The sequence below is a fragment of the Chionomys nivalis genome, chromosome 7 (genome assembly GCF_950005125.1).
Source record: "Chionomys nivalis chromosome 7, mChiNiv1.1, whole genome shotgun sequence".
Taxonomy (NCBI): Eukaryota; Metazoa; Chordata; class Mammalia; order Rodentia; family Cricetidae; genus Chionomys; species Chionomys nivalis.
This window is the reverse complement of record NC_080092.1, coordinates 83,354,843-83,368,164: the sequence shown is the minus strand read 5'-3', so window position 1 is coordinate 83,368,164 and position 13,322 is coordinate 83,354,843. Positions and strand designations below refer to the sequence as shown.

The following is a 13,322-nucleotide window of genomic DNA, read 5'->3' as shown; positions in this document are numbered from 1 at the left end:
GATAAGGGGTTGACATAGGGTCTCAACACTGTAGCCCAGGCTGGCCTTGAGCTCACCTTGATCCTCCTGCCTGAGCCCTGTAAATAGTGGACTTCCTCTCTAAACTAATCATTCTTTGAGACAGGGTCTCCTGTAGCTCAGGCTGCTGTCCTACTACTATGTATTGAAGAAAGAGTTTGACATTGTGGCCCTAATGTTTAAAACACCTGAGTGCTGGGATTGCAGGACCGTGCCATCATGCCTCAGTGCTGGAATGGAACACAGGGGTTCATGCGCTGGACAATTACAACTGAGCCACGTCCTGGACTTCTAATTATTGTGTATGTGGGTAAGAATATGGCAGAGGGGGACAGTGCACATACAGAGGTAAGAGCACAGCTCTGCGGTGTTGATTCTATCCTTCAACCTTTATCAAACTCAGGCTTGCAGCAGCAGCAGCAAGCACCTTTATCCACAGAACCATGTGGGTGCCCTGCCCTGGACTTCTAACCACATTATTCCATGAGAACACGATAAGCTTCTCTCTTAGCCAACTATATGTTGGTTTTTTCTTTCAGTGTGAACTTATAACCTAATAAAAGGAATGAATTAGCCGTTGCCACAGTAACTTGGTGGAACAAACCATTCTGGACTGTAGGGGTTAGAACGAGAATCCTTTCTGGTTTTCAGCTGGCTATGTTAAGTGACGCCATAATGCTGGCTGGTTTCCAACTCCCTGCAGCCCAGTTCCACCTTGTTGACTCTGTAACAGACTGGAGAGGCAGCAGGTACCCAAGAGAGGCTCTCCTGTGAAAACAGAGACCAGTGCAGCGTCAAGAAGCCTCTGCAAACACATGCTCACTTTGTTTGTCTTGCCACAGGCCAATGCAAGTCAGTGGAGGAAGCCCAGTGCCGAGAAACAGGGAAGGACAATCCAGCCACAATGAGACTGGATGCTGGGAAGTGCTGGAACTCCCTCAGCGTGCAAAGAGCCCTGGTTTGGAAACTGTATAACCTGGGCTCATTCCTCTAGTGCTCACCATCATGACAGGAAGTGCCTGGTGGACTGAGTTCTCTATGGGGTCAGAATCCCTGACAGGGCAAGAACCGTATCTCTTTCCTCTTTAGCCCCTTTCCTTCCCCCAGTGCTTAGCGCCAAGTTCTGCCTAGAGATTGACTCGGGAATATTCCCGAATGCGTTTCATTCTGTCCCTTCAGCTTCCCCCGTGACTCATGAAATACAGACCAGTTTGTTAAAGGTTATTACATTCCAGTCAATACTTCCCCAATAACTGTAAAGAGACTGTGCCCTTTAGAGCCGAGGTCTGCGCCCAGACGTGTCTGACACCAAATCCTTAATCTACTGCTACCAGGCTCAGGCCACATGGGTATAAAGGGTACCCTGGGACACTGACTCACAACAGTTAGTCCCTAGTCCCTACGAAAAGTTATTCAATATCGAGCTATTTCAGGGTTAGGCTGATAAAGGGAAGAGATGGTGTGTGTCATGGGGTGTCTTGATTATAATGATTACAATATTTATTATATAATATGAAATATATATACATATATATATATGTGGATGATTTTAGATCTCATTATAAAAACTGATGGCCCTGACCTCTAGGACATTGGTAGTAGATTTTTAAAATGAGAAACTAGAAAAACCTACTTCTAAGTAATGTAAGGGTTGGGAAGTAAGGCTAGACCTGTAGAGCGTGTATCAGATAAGACCAAGCATCAGAGGTTGCTTGTTTGGCTTTTGTTTGTTTTGGTTTGTTTAGATAGGGATTCTTTGTGTTGCCCAGGCTGTCCTGGAACTCACTCTGTAGACCAGGCTGGTCTCCGGACTTGCAGAGATCCTCCAGCCTCTGCCTCCTGAGTGCTGGGATCAAAGGCGTGCCCTGCCACTACCGAGGTCAAAGTAATAGTTTATGTGTCTTTAATTTGTAGTTTTCCTTCTGAGTCATCACCTGTGCCCCCAAACATTCAGACCCAGTCAGTCTACAGTTGTGGAGGGGGTTCACTCCTGCTGAGAGAATTATTGACCTGGTAATCCCCAAATGAGATGAGAGTACTCTGGAAGCAGACATTGTGCCCTTGGCCTTTAGATGCTGAAGCCCAGGGTGAGTTGAACCAAAGCTCAGGCCAGTAGAGCTTGGAATTGGGAATGGCATTCGGTGGGCAAGCCTGGCCTAAATTCCATCCCCACATAAAGGTGGGAAGACAGAGAATATAAAATCATCTACAGACCTACACACACACACACACACACACACAGAGAGAGAGAGAGAGAGAGAGAGAGAGAGAGAGAGAGAATAAGTAAATTGGGGTAGATTATAAAAGAAGTTTACAATCCAGCTACTCTGTGTACTCTTTTATTAGGTTTTTAATTAAAGTAATTTTAAATTTAAATATAGTTTGATCATATTCTTCCCTCCCCTACTCCCCTAAGTTGTTCCAGATCCTCTCCTCCCAACTTTAAGTTCTTTCTCAAAAAAACAACAAAAACCTTCCAAAACTACAGAGAAACCTGGTCGCGAAAAACCAAAAAAAAAAAAAAAAAAAAAAACCCAATATTACAATAATACCAAGAAAACAAAACAACACTCAAAAATAAAAATAAAACTGTAACCAAATAAAAGCAAACAAAAAACTATGGAGTCCATTATACATTGGTCAACTAACTACTCCTGAACATGAGGCCTGCCTTGGCGTGGTTGATGTTCTCCATCAGAGAAAACCGATTTTCCCTCTCCCAGCCGGTATAAATGACAGTTCAGTTGTTAACCTTAACCCCAGTGGCTAGGTTTTCATTCATTTTTTAAAATTATTTTTAATTTATATGCATTGGTGTTTTGCCTAGATGCATGTCTGTATGAGGTTGTCAGATTCCTGGAACTGGAGTTACAGTTGTGAGCTGCCATATGGGTCCTCTGGAAGAGCAGTCAGTGCTCTTAACTGAAGAGCCATCTCTCCAGTCCTTCATTCATGTTTTAAACACAACAAAATAAAATATAACAAGGTAAAACAGAAACTACCACATCAAAGGACAAATGAACCGAAGGAAAAGAATCCATGAGAAGGCACAAGAACCAGAGATCCACTCGTTTGCACACTCAGAAATCCAATAAAAGCATAAACTGGAGGCCATAATATAAACATAGAGGTTCTGGTACAGACTCATGTTCACAATTCCTCAGGAAGGTGGGAATCTACCTCAAAACCCAGTTATACCAGTCTAGGGCATATACCTAGCCCAAATAACACTTTAGCATACCACAAAGACACTTGTTCAACCGTGTTCCTTGCTTCTCTATTCAAAACAGCCAGAAACTGGAAACCATCTAGATATCCTCCAGGAGAAGAATGGATGAAGAAAATGTGGTACATTTACAAAGTGGAGTACTACTCAGCCATTTTTAAAATGACAACATGAAATTTATAGGCAAATGGATGGAGCTAAAAAAAAAATCATCCTGAGTGAGGTATCCCAGACCCAGAAAGACAAATATGATATATTCAGTTATATGTGGATATTAGCTGTTAAGTCGGTGATATTCAATCTACAATTCACATAACCACAGAGGGTAGGTATAGAGTAAGGGACTAGAGGGAGCAGACAGATCTTGTCAGGAAAGGGTTATGGGCGGATGGGAGAATGGAGCAGAAGAATCAACTGGGAAGGGGAGAAGGAGACATGGGGAGAGGCAACTAAAATAAGACGCATTTGAGGGGTAGTATGAAAACCTAGTACAGGATAAACTTCCATATATGAAGGCAACTTAAACAGAATCTCCAAATAACATTGGAGACAGAGTCCCACCTGGCTATCTCTTGTCACCAAATGAAACGTCAGTACAGGGAGTGGGTTATATCTAACCGAGTTGTTGGCCAAAGGGACCCCATGGACATCCTCAAACAACCCAGGGTGTTGCCAACACTCTATGTTGCTGTCCCCAAACCGACAGCAAGGTCCCATTGCTGAACAACACCTACGCAACTCACTGAACCTGGAGACGGGGATCTGGTGCCTATATTGAGCCTTCGCCCCTGTGTTCTAGCGCCTTTCGTACAGGAAGGTACTTTGCACACTACCAGATGTAAAAGCAAGCACCAAGCCTGCAATAAACCTTATCATCTACAATGACACACTGCCTGCAAGATATGCTAGGGCAATGGTGGCCAAGGCCTGTGGGTGTAACCAACCAGTAACTAATTTGACTTTAACTTCAGACGGAACCCATACCCGACATGCTTGGGGTGACCTAGAACCAGAGACTAAATAGCCCAGAGACCTAGGGTAAAACCAAATTCTAGTCTTTTAAAAATGTAGTGATAAAATGAATCCTAATATTACTCTGCTATAATCAGATCGGTGCCTTGGTCAGCCATCATCGGAGTAACTTCCTCCTGCACCAGATGAGAGCAAATATGGAGACCCACAGCCAGAGAGTGAGAGGCCTTGAAACATTTAGCCCCAAATGGGATGCCTCCATCAAATCCCTCCCCTTGGAGCTCAGGGAAACCCAAGGGAGAAACAGAAAGAGTATAAGAGGAGAGGAGGACACCAAGGCCGCCTTAATCAACATGAGCAAAGCTCACAGGAACTCACAGAGACTGAAGCATATTCACTATGGCATGTTCTTAAGGATTCTCTTTAACAGTCCCCACCTCTGTGGCCCACACTTAGGTCCTGCATTCCCTTTGGGGCAAAGTCTGCAAGGGTATAGTACCTACACCTCTTGCCCTGCCCTATTAGCCACGCTCCTGCTCTGACAGTTGTCTTCGGGAGTCCATTCGGAAAGACAGGTGTCACTTTCTGTAACAGAACAAAAGCAATTAAACTGTGAGAAGACGAAAAGCAGGTCCTCCGGGCTTCATGCCTCAAGGGGCTGACCGCAAGCAAATTAAACTAACACATCCAAGGGAGCGCTCAGGGAGATCACGTGGTATAAGACAAGCCAAAACAACTGTTTCCTGGCTCCGGAAAACCAGACTGTAAGGTCCCAGGTGGGTCCAGGATCTGCCCACTCCAGTACTAATTCCCTTGCGGAGGCACTGGGGTTAGTGGTGCCAAAAGTGCGCATTTTCGGCTTAAGGAGACGAAACGACAGTCCCAAAATCGCACAGATGGGGTTGAGGGTCAGGTCTGATGCGGATCTGCTGGAGACAGGCGGCCCGGACGCTCCGAGTGGCTCAGCCTCTCTGCGCTGCCCAAAACCCGGGTCCGGAGCCACAGGACCGCTCGCCTGCACCGACACCCTCGCCGGGCAAAGACAGGTAAAAGCTTTCGGCCCCGCCCCCTGGGCTTCTCTAGGCCTCATGATTGGCTTCGCGGGTCGGAGGCGGGGCCGGAGAAGCGAACCAACGTGATGGCGTCAGACGCCGCGCGCCGCTTCCTGTTGTCAGTGCCTCTGGAGCCGCAGCTTAAGCTGCTAGCTGCGGGGTCGCCGACCCGGGAGCGCCGCCTGCTGCTCCTGTTCCCTATGGTGAGTCTGGGTCTGGGCGTGAAGGGAAGCAGGGGGCGGCGGGCCGTGACGCGAACCGGCGGTGGGTCTGCAACCTCGCGGCCGCTCGCGACCTCTAGGTGCCTTGATCCTTGGGGTGGGAACCTCGGCGCTTCGCTGCCCGGGCCTGCTCCCACCGCAGCCAGCGGCCACCCTGTCCCTCCCCTCGGTCTCCACCTCAGCCGACCTCAGCCCCGAGCCGGGTGGGACCCCTTACCACCGGTCTTGCGTAAGTGTCGCCTCCCTAGTGATCCCTCTTTAGCCCAGTTGCAATCCAGTCCCAGCCACGTCCCTTCGTCACCTCTTAGTTCAACATCACTCTCCTCGCTCAGCTCGTCTGTACCTTCCCTCGCCCCTGCATTCTGGCTCAGATTTCTTATCGCAGCCTCTCAAGGTCTACTCCCTCATCCTAGGCACCGTTCTGCCTAAATCTTTAATTGTCCCAACTCTGATGCCTCGGTTCCTGCCACCTTTCTCCAGTCCTTTTGTGTTTTTTTTTTTTTTAAGATTTATTTATTTACTATGTATACAGTATTCTGCCTGCACGTATGCCTGCAGGCTTGAAAAGGGCACCAGATCTCATTACAGATGGTTGTGAGCCATCATATGGTTGCTGGGAATTGAACTCAGGACCTCTGGAAGAGTAGTCAGTGCTCTTAACCTCTGAGCCATCTCTCCAACCCCTCCAGTCCTTTTTTATGTTAGACTTAATATATCCTTATTAATTCCTTGAGAATTTCATACTTGGATCATAATACCCCTCCCCCTGCTCATTCCTGTTAGTTTGACTTTTTTGATTGTTTTTTTGAGATAGTGTCTATTTAGCCTTAGCTGTTCTGGCCTCAAACTCACAGAAATCCACCTGCCTCTGCCTTCCAAGTGTTAGGATTAGAGGTGGGGGCCATCACTCCTGAATGTAGTTTTGTTTTGTTACTTTGGTTTTGCACAGTAGGGGATAGGTATGGGTGTTTGTTTTGTTTTGGTCATTGTTTTGAGATAAGGTCCTTCTAACTAGCCAGAGCTAGCCTTGAACTTCTGGCCCTCCCTGCCTCCACCTCCCAAGTGCTGGGATGGTAGGCATGAGCCACCACGTGTGGCTTCCGGGAGTTAGTTACTATTACGTAAATTTAACCAACCTTTGTCGGTTCCCTTCCTGATCCAGCGCTCTCTCACTTGGGGAACTTAGGGCACAACTCCCTACCTGTCGTGCCTGCTGTTCTTCATCTCCAAGTCTGTTCCTTGCCCAGAGAGCAGCGAAGTAAACAGCCAAATTGGTGTCTGTAGGCACTCAGTTGGTAAATGAGTATAGAGCTTACTCCCTCCACAGGGTTTCTCTGTAGCTTTGGAGCCTGTCCTGAAACAGGCTGACCTTGAACTCACAGAGATTCGCCTGCCTCTGCCTCCCGAGTGCTAGGATTAAAAGCGTGTGCCACCACTGCCCTGCATTCCCTCCATTGTTTTTTTTTTTTTTTGGTTTTTTTCGAGACAGGGTTTCTCTGTGGTTTTGGAGCCTGTCCTGGAACTAGCTCTTGTAGACCAGGCTGGTCTCGAACTCACAGAGATCCTCTGCCTCCCAAGTGCTGGGATTAAAGGCGTGTGCCACCACCGCCCGGCACTCATTCCCTCCATTCTTGAGTGAGAGGTTTTTCCTGGGGTCTGCTCTCCTCGACAGGTCTCCACGGATGGCTCTTCCGACATTCATATTAAGTCATTTGTGCCTGCTATTGTAATGGAAGGTGAGAGAGAGCCCCTCACCCAGCTCGTTCATCCTGGGGCAGTGGAAACCAGCCCTGCTTTTTGGCTGGTGTTCAGTGGAGAGCCTCAGGGAGCACTGTGGAGTGGGAGGTGATCACAGAGCCCTGCCCATGTGTCCTAGCACCTGTGAGGACTAAGTCTCCCAATGTTCCCTTCTGCTTGGTTCCTTTCCTGTTATTGAACCCAGGGGCATGGTGGCCTTCAGAAGCGTGTTGTAAGCCGTGAAGAGTACAGGCGAGTGGGTCCTGGGTAGGCTGAAGGACTAAGTGGATCACAGGGGCTGTAAAATCGCTTCTGTTTTTGTAGGTCCTGGATCATTTAGTCTTAGCCACTACGGCTTGTAGGAACACGTGAGGGTGATTTACCTGTCAGTAGTTGAAACAGATGGGTTTCAGGTCCTGTGCTCAGCATTTATAGGCCCCCTGGCGACTTTTTGGTATATATTTCCTCCAAGTTCTGCTGGGCTTGCTTCAGGAGGGTCAGCTATCTATGATCGCAGACTCTCCCCCCCAACCCCCACCCTCAGTACTGGGGGATTGAAACCAGGATTTTGTACACACCCTTCCAGCCTTATTAGCAATTGTAAAGGCCCTAAGAGACTTATCATTGCCACAGTGAGTGGTCTCTTTCTTTGAAGATTGAATGCAATTCAGTCTTTAATATCCTCTCCTGATGGTGCAACTTTCAGAATGACTTTTGGCCTATTGACCACATAGCCTACTGGCAGAAATTCCCCAGTAGCCCTACCACGTCTAAGTGGCAAGTCTCAATTCCCACAGCCTGTCAAAGAGATGTACCTGTTCTTTATGCCTCACTTTTGTTGATTAAGTCATTCAAGAGTTGGATTTGTTGTTGTTTGTTCTTTTCCTTTTTGATTCTTTTGCGTACCAATGTGTGCATAATCCTAGGTACTAGAAACACTGTGATGATGGCTGGAGAGATGACCCAGTGGTTAAGAGCACTGACTGTTCTTCTAGAGGGCCCGGATTCAATTTCCAGCACCCATATGGCAGCTACAACTGTGTGTGACTCCAGGATCCAGTACCCTCACACAGATATACATACAGGCTAAAACACCAATAAAATTATTTTGTTTAAGAGGAAGGAAGCACAGTGATGAATGAGTCTCTCAAAGTTTTTGTTTTCATTCATTCGGAGTATACACATCGTTAGGACCCTATAGCATAGCTAGGTACAGTGACTCCCACCAGGAGACAGAGTAGAGAGTTCAAAAGCTTTCCCAATGAGTTTAAGACCTTCCTACGCTGCATTTGAGTGCAAGGTCAGCTTATGCTACACAGCAAGACCTTGTCTCAAAAATAAAGAATTAAGTACTGGGGTATAGCTCAGTGATAGAGCACTTGCTGAAGTACAGAGCCCTGAAACATATGAGAGCCAGGATGCTTGGCCAGGCCTTGTAATCTCTACATTGAGGGAGGAGAAAGCAGTAAGAAAATGGCTTTAAGTTGAGACCAGCCTGAACTACACAGTGAGGTCCTGTCTTGAAAAAAAAAAAAAAAAAAAAAAAACCAAGAGGGCAGAAGGAGGAATCCTATACTGCATGGAGCAAGAGATGGGCGAGATGGGTGGCCTTGGATGGAAGGCCAGTTGGAAGGAAACGTGTCCAGCAGGACAGGTGCCCTCGCCCACCTCATGTTGGCTCTGACCTCTCACCCCCCAGCAGCATTTAATTTGAAGTTGTCGCTTCAAAGCTTGTTCTCTTTACCCCGTCCTAGCCCTTCGGGACACTTGTCTAGAGATCAGCTTTCTTCCGAAGGAAGGGCATGCGTGTACCCACTCAGCGCTCACATGCCTGAGAAGTCAGCTGCCTTCTGAATCAGAAGATAACTTTGTCGCGCTTTTCCAGCTGAGATGCTGACTCACCCGCTAGTCTCGCAGCTGGATGGCACCGGCGCAGGGCTGGTCAGAATAGCAGGTGTGTGATTCAGGCAGTAGGACAGGGCTGTGGAGTGACTGAGGTGTCTCCAGAGACACCTTGCCGGTCACTGAGGGGTATAGAGATGAATGGATTCCACTCTCTAAGTCTCACCTGAGCCATTTCTCTCCTTTCTTCCTCAGAGCGTAGATGAAGTTGATGACTGTACTAGCTAGGACTGGGGCAAACCCTTCCCGTGTGGGACATTTAAGACAGGACAGTTCTGAAACTTGGCTGTAAATCTGTCTGGTAAGATTGTGTCTTACTGCCAGGCGGTGGTGGCACACGCCTTTAATCCCAGCACTCAGGAGGCAGAGGCAGGCGGGGATCTCTGTGAGTTCAAGACCAGCCTGGTCTACAAGAGCTAGTTCCAGGACAGGCACCAAAGCTACACAGAGAAACCCAGTCTCAGAAAAACAAAAAACAAACAAAATAAAACAAAACAAAACAAAAAGATGGTGTCTTACTGCCTTTAGTTCTTGTTTGATAGAATGGAGCTTCTGAGTTCTTTTGGCCCGAGACAGCTTGAGCTGTAGAAAGGACTAAGGAGACCTGGGATTTCTGTCCCATACCTGTTTCTACTGAGCCTGTGCGCTCCACTAAAGTGGAGACGACCATTTTCCACAGGACTGTTCTAAGCATTAAACAAAGTTGGAGAATGAGGTCAGAGAAGTTTTGTTCATACTGGAAAACCATGGGAGGTTGAATCAATGCCTGAGGTAGAGGCAGAGCTAGTATAATTTGGGGTCGCCTTTCCCCTGCTAACCTCTCCCCAGTAATGGTGGAGACCCTCAGTACTGTTGTCCAAGTTTTCTCTTTACTCCTTCTGCATGGGTGTCCTCCTGAAAGCCATCCTTGTCCTTGGTGTCAGTGAGAATAGCTGAGGAAAGGACGCGACAGCAGTCCCACGTGCTGGGAGGTTTGAGGTTCGAGCCACCGGGCAGACAGTGGATCTCTAACCAAGCAGTCAGAACAGCTTCCCTGAGTGAGTGCATTCTTGTCTCCATGAAGCACTGTGGTTTAGACACCAGTAACTGGTGTTTTAGCTTCTTTCATAGAAGGGTAAAGGTGCTGGGCATGGTGGTGCCTGTCTTTAGTTCCAGCACTGGGGAGACCAGAGGCAGGAGAAGCTCTGCATTCAAAGCCATTGTGGTCTGCAGGACATCCAGAACTAAATGACTCAAAAAAAGGGGGGTGGTTAAGGTGTGCTGAACGACAGTCTAAACCTGAACTTTTTTATAACCTATTTTCTGAATTGTGAAATGGTTGCTTTGGGCTCCTGAGCTAGTGTCAATCATTTTGTGGCTTTTCAGGCAGTTTCGGGCAATAGTCAGTTACTTCTCTCCACTTGGGACCTGTGAACTCTGGCTTTCTTAACTTCAGTTTATTTTGGTTTGGTTTAGTTTGCTTTTTGTTTTGCTTTAATCACTTTATTTTATGTGTATGTGCGTGTGCCAGAGTGTAGGTATGTGTGCCATATACGGTGACAGAAGAGGGCATCGAGTCCCCCAAAACTGGAGTTGCAGGCTGCTGTAAGCCACCATGTGCATGCTGGGAACCAAATCCCAGGCTTGTGCTGGAGCAGTAAGCGCCGGTAATTGCTGAGCCATCGCTCCAGCCCCTAGTTAGGTTTTTTGAGATGAAGTCTGTAGCCAGGCTGGCCTGGAACTCCCGATATGACTGAGAGGGGCCCTGAACTCAGCAATCATCTTGCCTCTGCCTTCTCCCTTAAGTGCTGAGATTACAAGAATAAGCCCACCATATTGGGATTTGTGTTTTGTTTTAGCATGGTTTTGGTTTTCTTGGGCAGGTTGTCATGATGATACTGAACTCCTATTTCTTCCACCTCTATTTCCAAATGCTGAGATCACATGGCCTGGGGTGACTTTGTCTGTTTTTAGAAGCTATTACTGGGCCATAGCCCTTATTAATAATGTGAGTACACTATTACTTTCAGCTAATCAATTCCCGGAGCTCTAATTGACATACTGTTATTTACATTGCTGAGGTCTAAACCCTGAGGTCCAATTCACCCTGGCCCACAGAAGAGCAGCTGGAGTTTGAGGGCTAGGTCTAGAACAGCCAGACTGAGACAGAGAGAGAGGCTTGGGCCCTGGAAGCACGGGGCCTTGGCACCTCAGCAGCTGGATCTTGTCTTCTGGGCTGCACAGGGTAATGTGGAAGGAACTCAACCTCCAGGACAGCATGTTGTGAGGGTGACTGCTCGATCGCAGCAAATACCTTTTCTGCTATCTGGGAAACCAGAGTTTGGAGCTGGTCTCCTGAAGGCCTGGGAATCCTGGGGAGGAGAAACAGAATGTGAAAGAATGAAGCCGGAGTCTTTAGTCAGAGCCTTTGTAGTCAGCCAAGAGCTCTCCTGGCAGCCTCTCCATAAGGGCCATGCTCTCTACACCTGTCTCCCTGGACAAGGCTTGTCTTCAGAGGTCCACCCTCCTGTACGGTTGTTACCACCTTCTAGGGAAGGCGGAGATGGGCGTGGTCCCATCCTTGTGGACCACCCTGTTTCTCTGCTCCAGGCCTACACTCCTCTCTGTCCTGAAGTCCTTCCTGCCAGACTGCCCAGAATGTTCCTTGGGGCTGCAGCTGGAGTACCCCCAGTCCCACTCGAGGTCTGGCTGAAGACAGCATTTACCTAGGAGTCCGGGTTTCCTCAGAACTGGGGTTGGCATTGCTCTGAGTGGTGAAGCCAAGCCCCCGCTGTGTAATTGTGTCCTAGACCTGCTTCAACTTCCCTGTCCTCCTTCCTCTATCAGGTAGAAATTACGAAATGGCATCCATTGGGGGATCATAGGAGACATGCAAACAAGGCTCTTGGTGTAGCATCCCTTGCTGGTGTTAACGGCTTTGTGTTATAATTAAGTGAGACAACATAAACATTTGCTCTGTAGTGTTCCCTAGACACTTGTTTGCGTATGAATGTGCCTACACAGCCTGAGTGCTCAGGCTTGGGCCAGGGGAAGAAGGCACCTGGCCCTGGAATCTTCAGCCGTGGACCCATACACACATTGTGGGCAGTGGCCCTTCTCTGCTTACGGTTTGTAGCTGCAGTCACCGGAATGACAGAAATCATTTCTACCCAAACACACCATGTTCAGACCTTGCACCTGAGAGATAAAATGCTATGCTTCCTTGGTCCTGCCTAGTTAGTAGTAAATTGTGATGTCAGAACCCATGCTGGTCATTTACACATTTATCTCTGACACCCAGACTAAAGATTTGCAGCCCAGTGCAGAAGCAGAAGTGTGGAGAGACTGCTCTCTCCCAGAGCTGCTTCAGGTGTGCTTAAAACCCTGGACTGGGTCAGGAGTGGAGAACAAGACCAGCCGTGAATGTGAACTGTGAGGCCTAGCATGTGATCCCCACCAGTGCGTAGCCTCTTCAGTGAAAGCCCCTCCCTCCATGCCCTGGCAGGCCTTCTAAAGTTTTCACGTTCACAACCCCTTCTGTCTGAGAATTTTTACATGACCCATTAGGTAGGTGTATAAGGTAGACAAATCAAACATGTAATAATAATAAACCACAAATAAATCAATTTAAAAATGTCTTGGTATATATGTGATTTGTACTGTTTATTGAAGATTAAAACAAATTGCATACTGATAAGATGGCTGTGCTTGTTTATCCATCAAATTCAGGCTATAATAAATTGATACTTATGTGCTGAAGAAATATTCAAAGCCTTTGTTTTTATAATTAAGCCATTATGTTTCTATAAAAGCAGAAAGTTTTGTACAATAAACACTGCAAGTTGTCTCAAATCTGAGATGATAGCTGGGTGCGGTGGTGCACACCTTTAATCCCAGGGCCCAGGAGGCAGAGTCTCAGTATCTCTGTAAATTTGAGGCCATAGTGGTCCAAGACAGCTAGAGCTACATAGAGAGACCCTGTCTAAAGGGGAAAAGGAGATTGGCTCAAACCTGAGCAGAGGTTGTCCAGGCAGTGCGCATGATGATGTTTGATGATGTATGGCGAATTCCTGTGTAGTGCAGAGCACGTGTTGCATGTTCAGAACAGCGGATGAAGTCGTGTGATGCAACTCATATGACCTCTGCCAGAAATACTTCAGATTCGTGAGACACTGATTTTGAATTAACTTTTAGTTGTTGTGCGTTCAGAAACCT

General features: G+C 47.4%; 2 protein-coding genes across 3 annotated transcripts in view; both read left to right on the top strand.

Annotated features, from left to right (window-relative positions):
* Positions 1 to 11,820, top strand: part of LOC130877080 (leucine-rich repeat-containing protein 37A-like) — a 95,932-nt gene extending 84,112 nt beyond the window's left edge. The window contains 5 exon segments of the mRNA XM_057773986.1: positions 5,156 to 5,262; positions 5,300 to 5,471; positions 5,632 to 5,718; positions 7,162 to 7,225; positions 11,660 to 11,820. Of these exon segments, the coding sequence (XP_057629969.1) occupies positions 5,156 to 5,262; positions 5,300 to 5,471; positions 5,632 to 5,718; positions 7,162 to 7,225; positions 11,660 to 11,820 (591 nt within the window).
* Plekhm1 (pleckstrin homology and RUN domain containing M1) overlaps positions 5,371 to 13,322 on the top strand; it is a 51,451-nt gene continuing 43,499 nt past the window's right edge. For both annotated transcript variants that reach the window (XM_057774634.1, XM_057774633.1), the window contains exon 1: positions 5,371 to 5,471. The gene's annotated coding sequence lies outside the window, so the exon portion shown is untranslated. The remainder of the gene's footprint in view (positions 5,472 to 13,322) is intronic.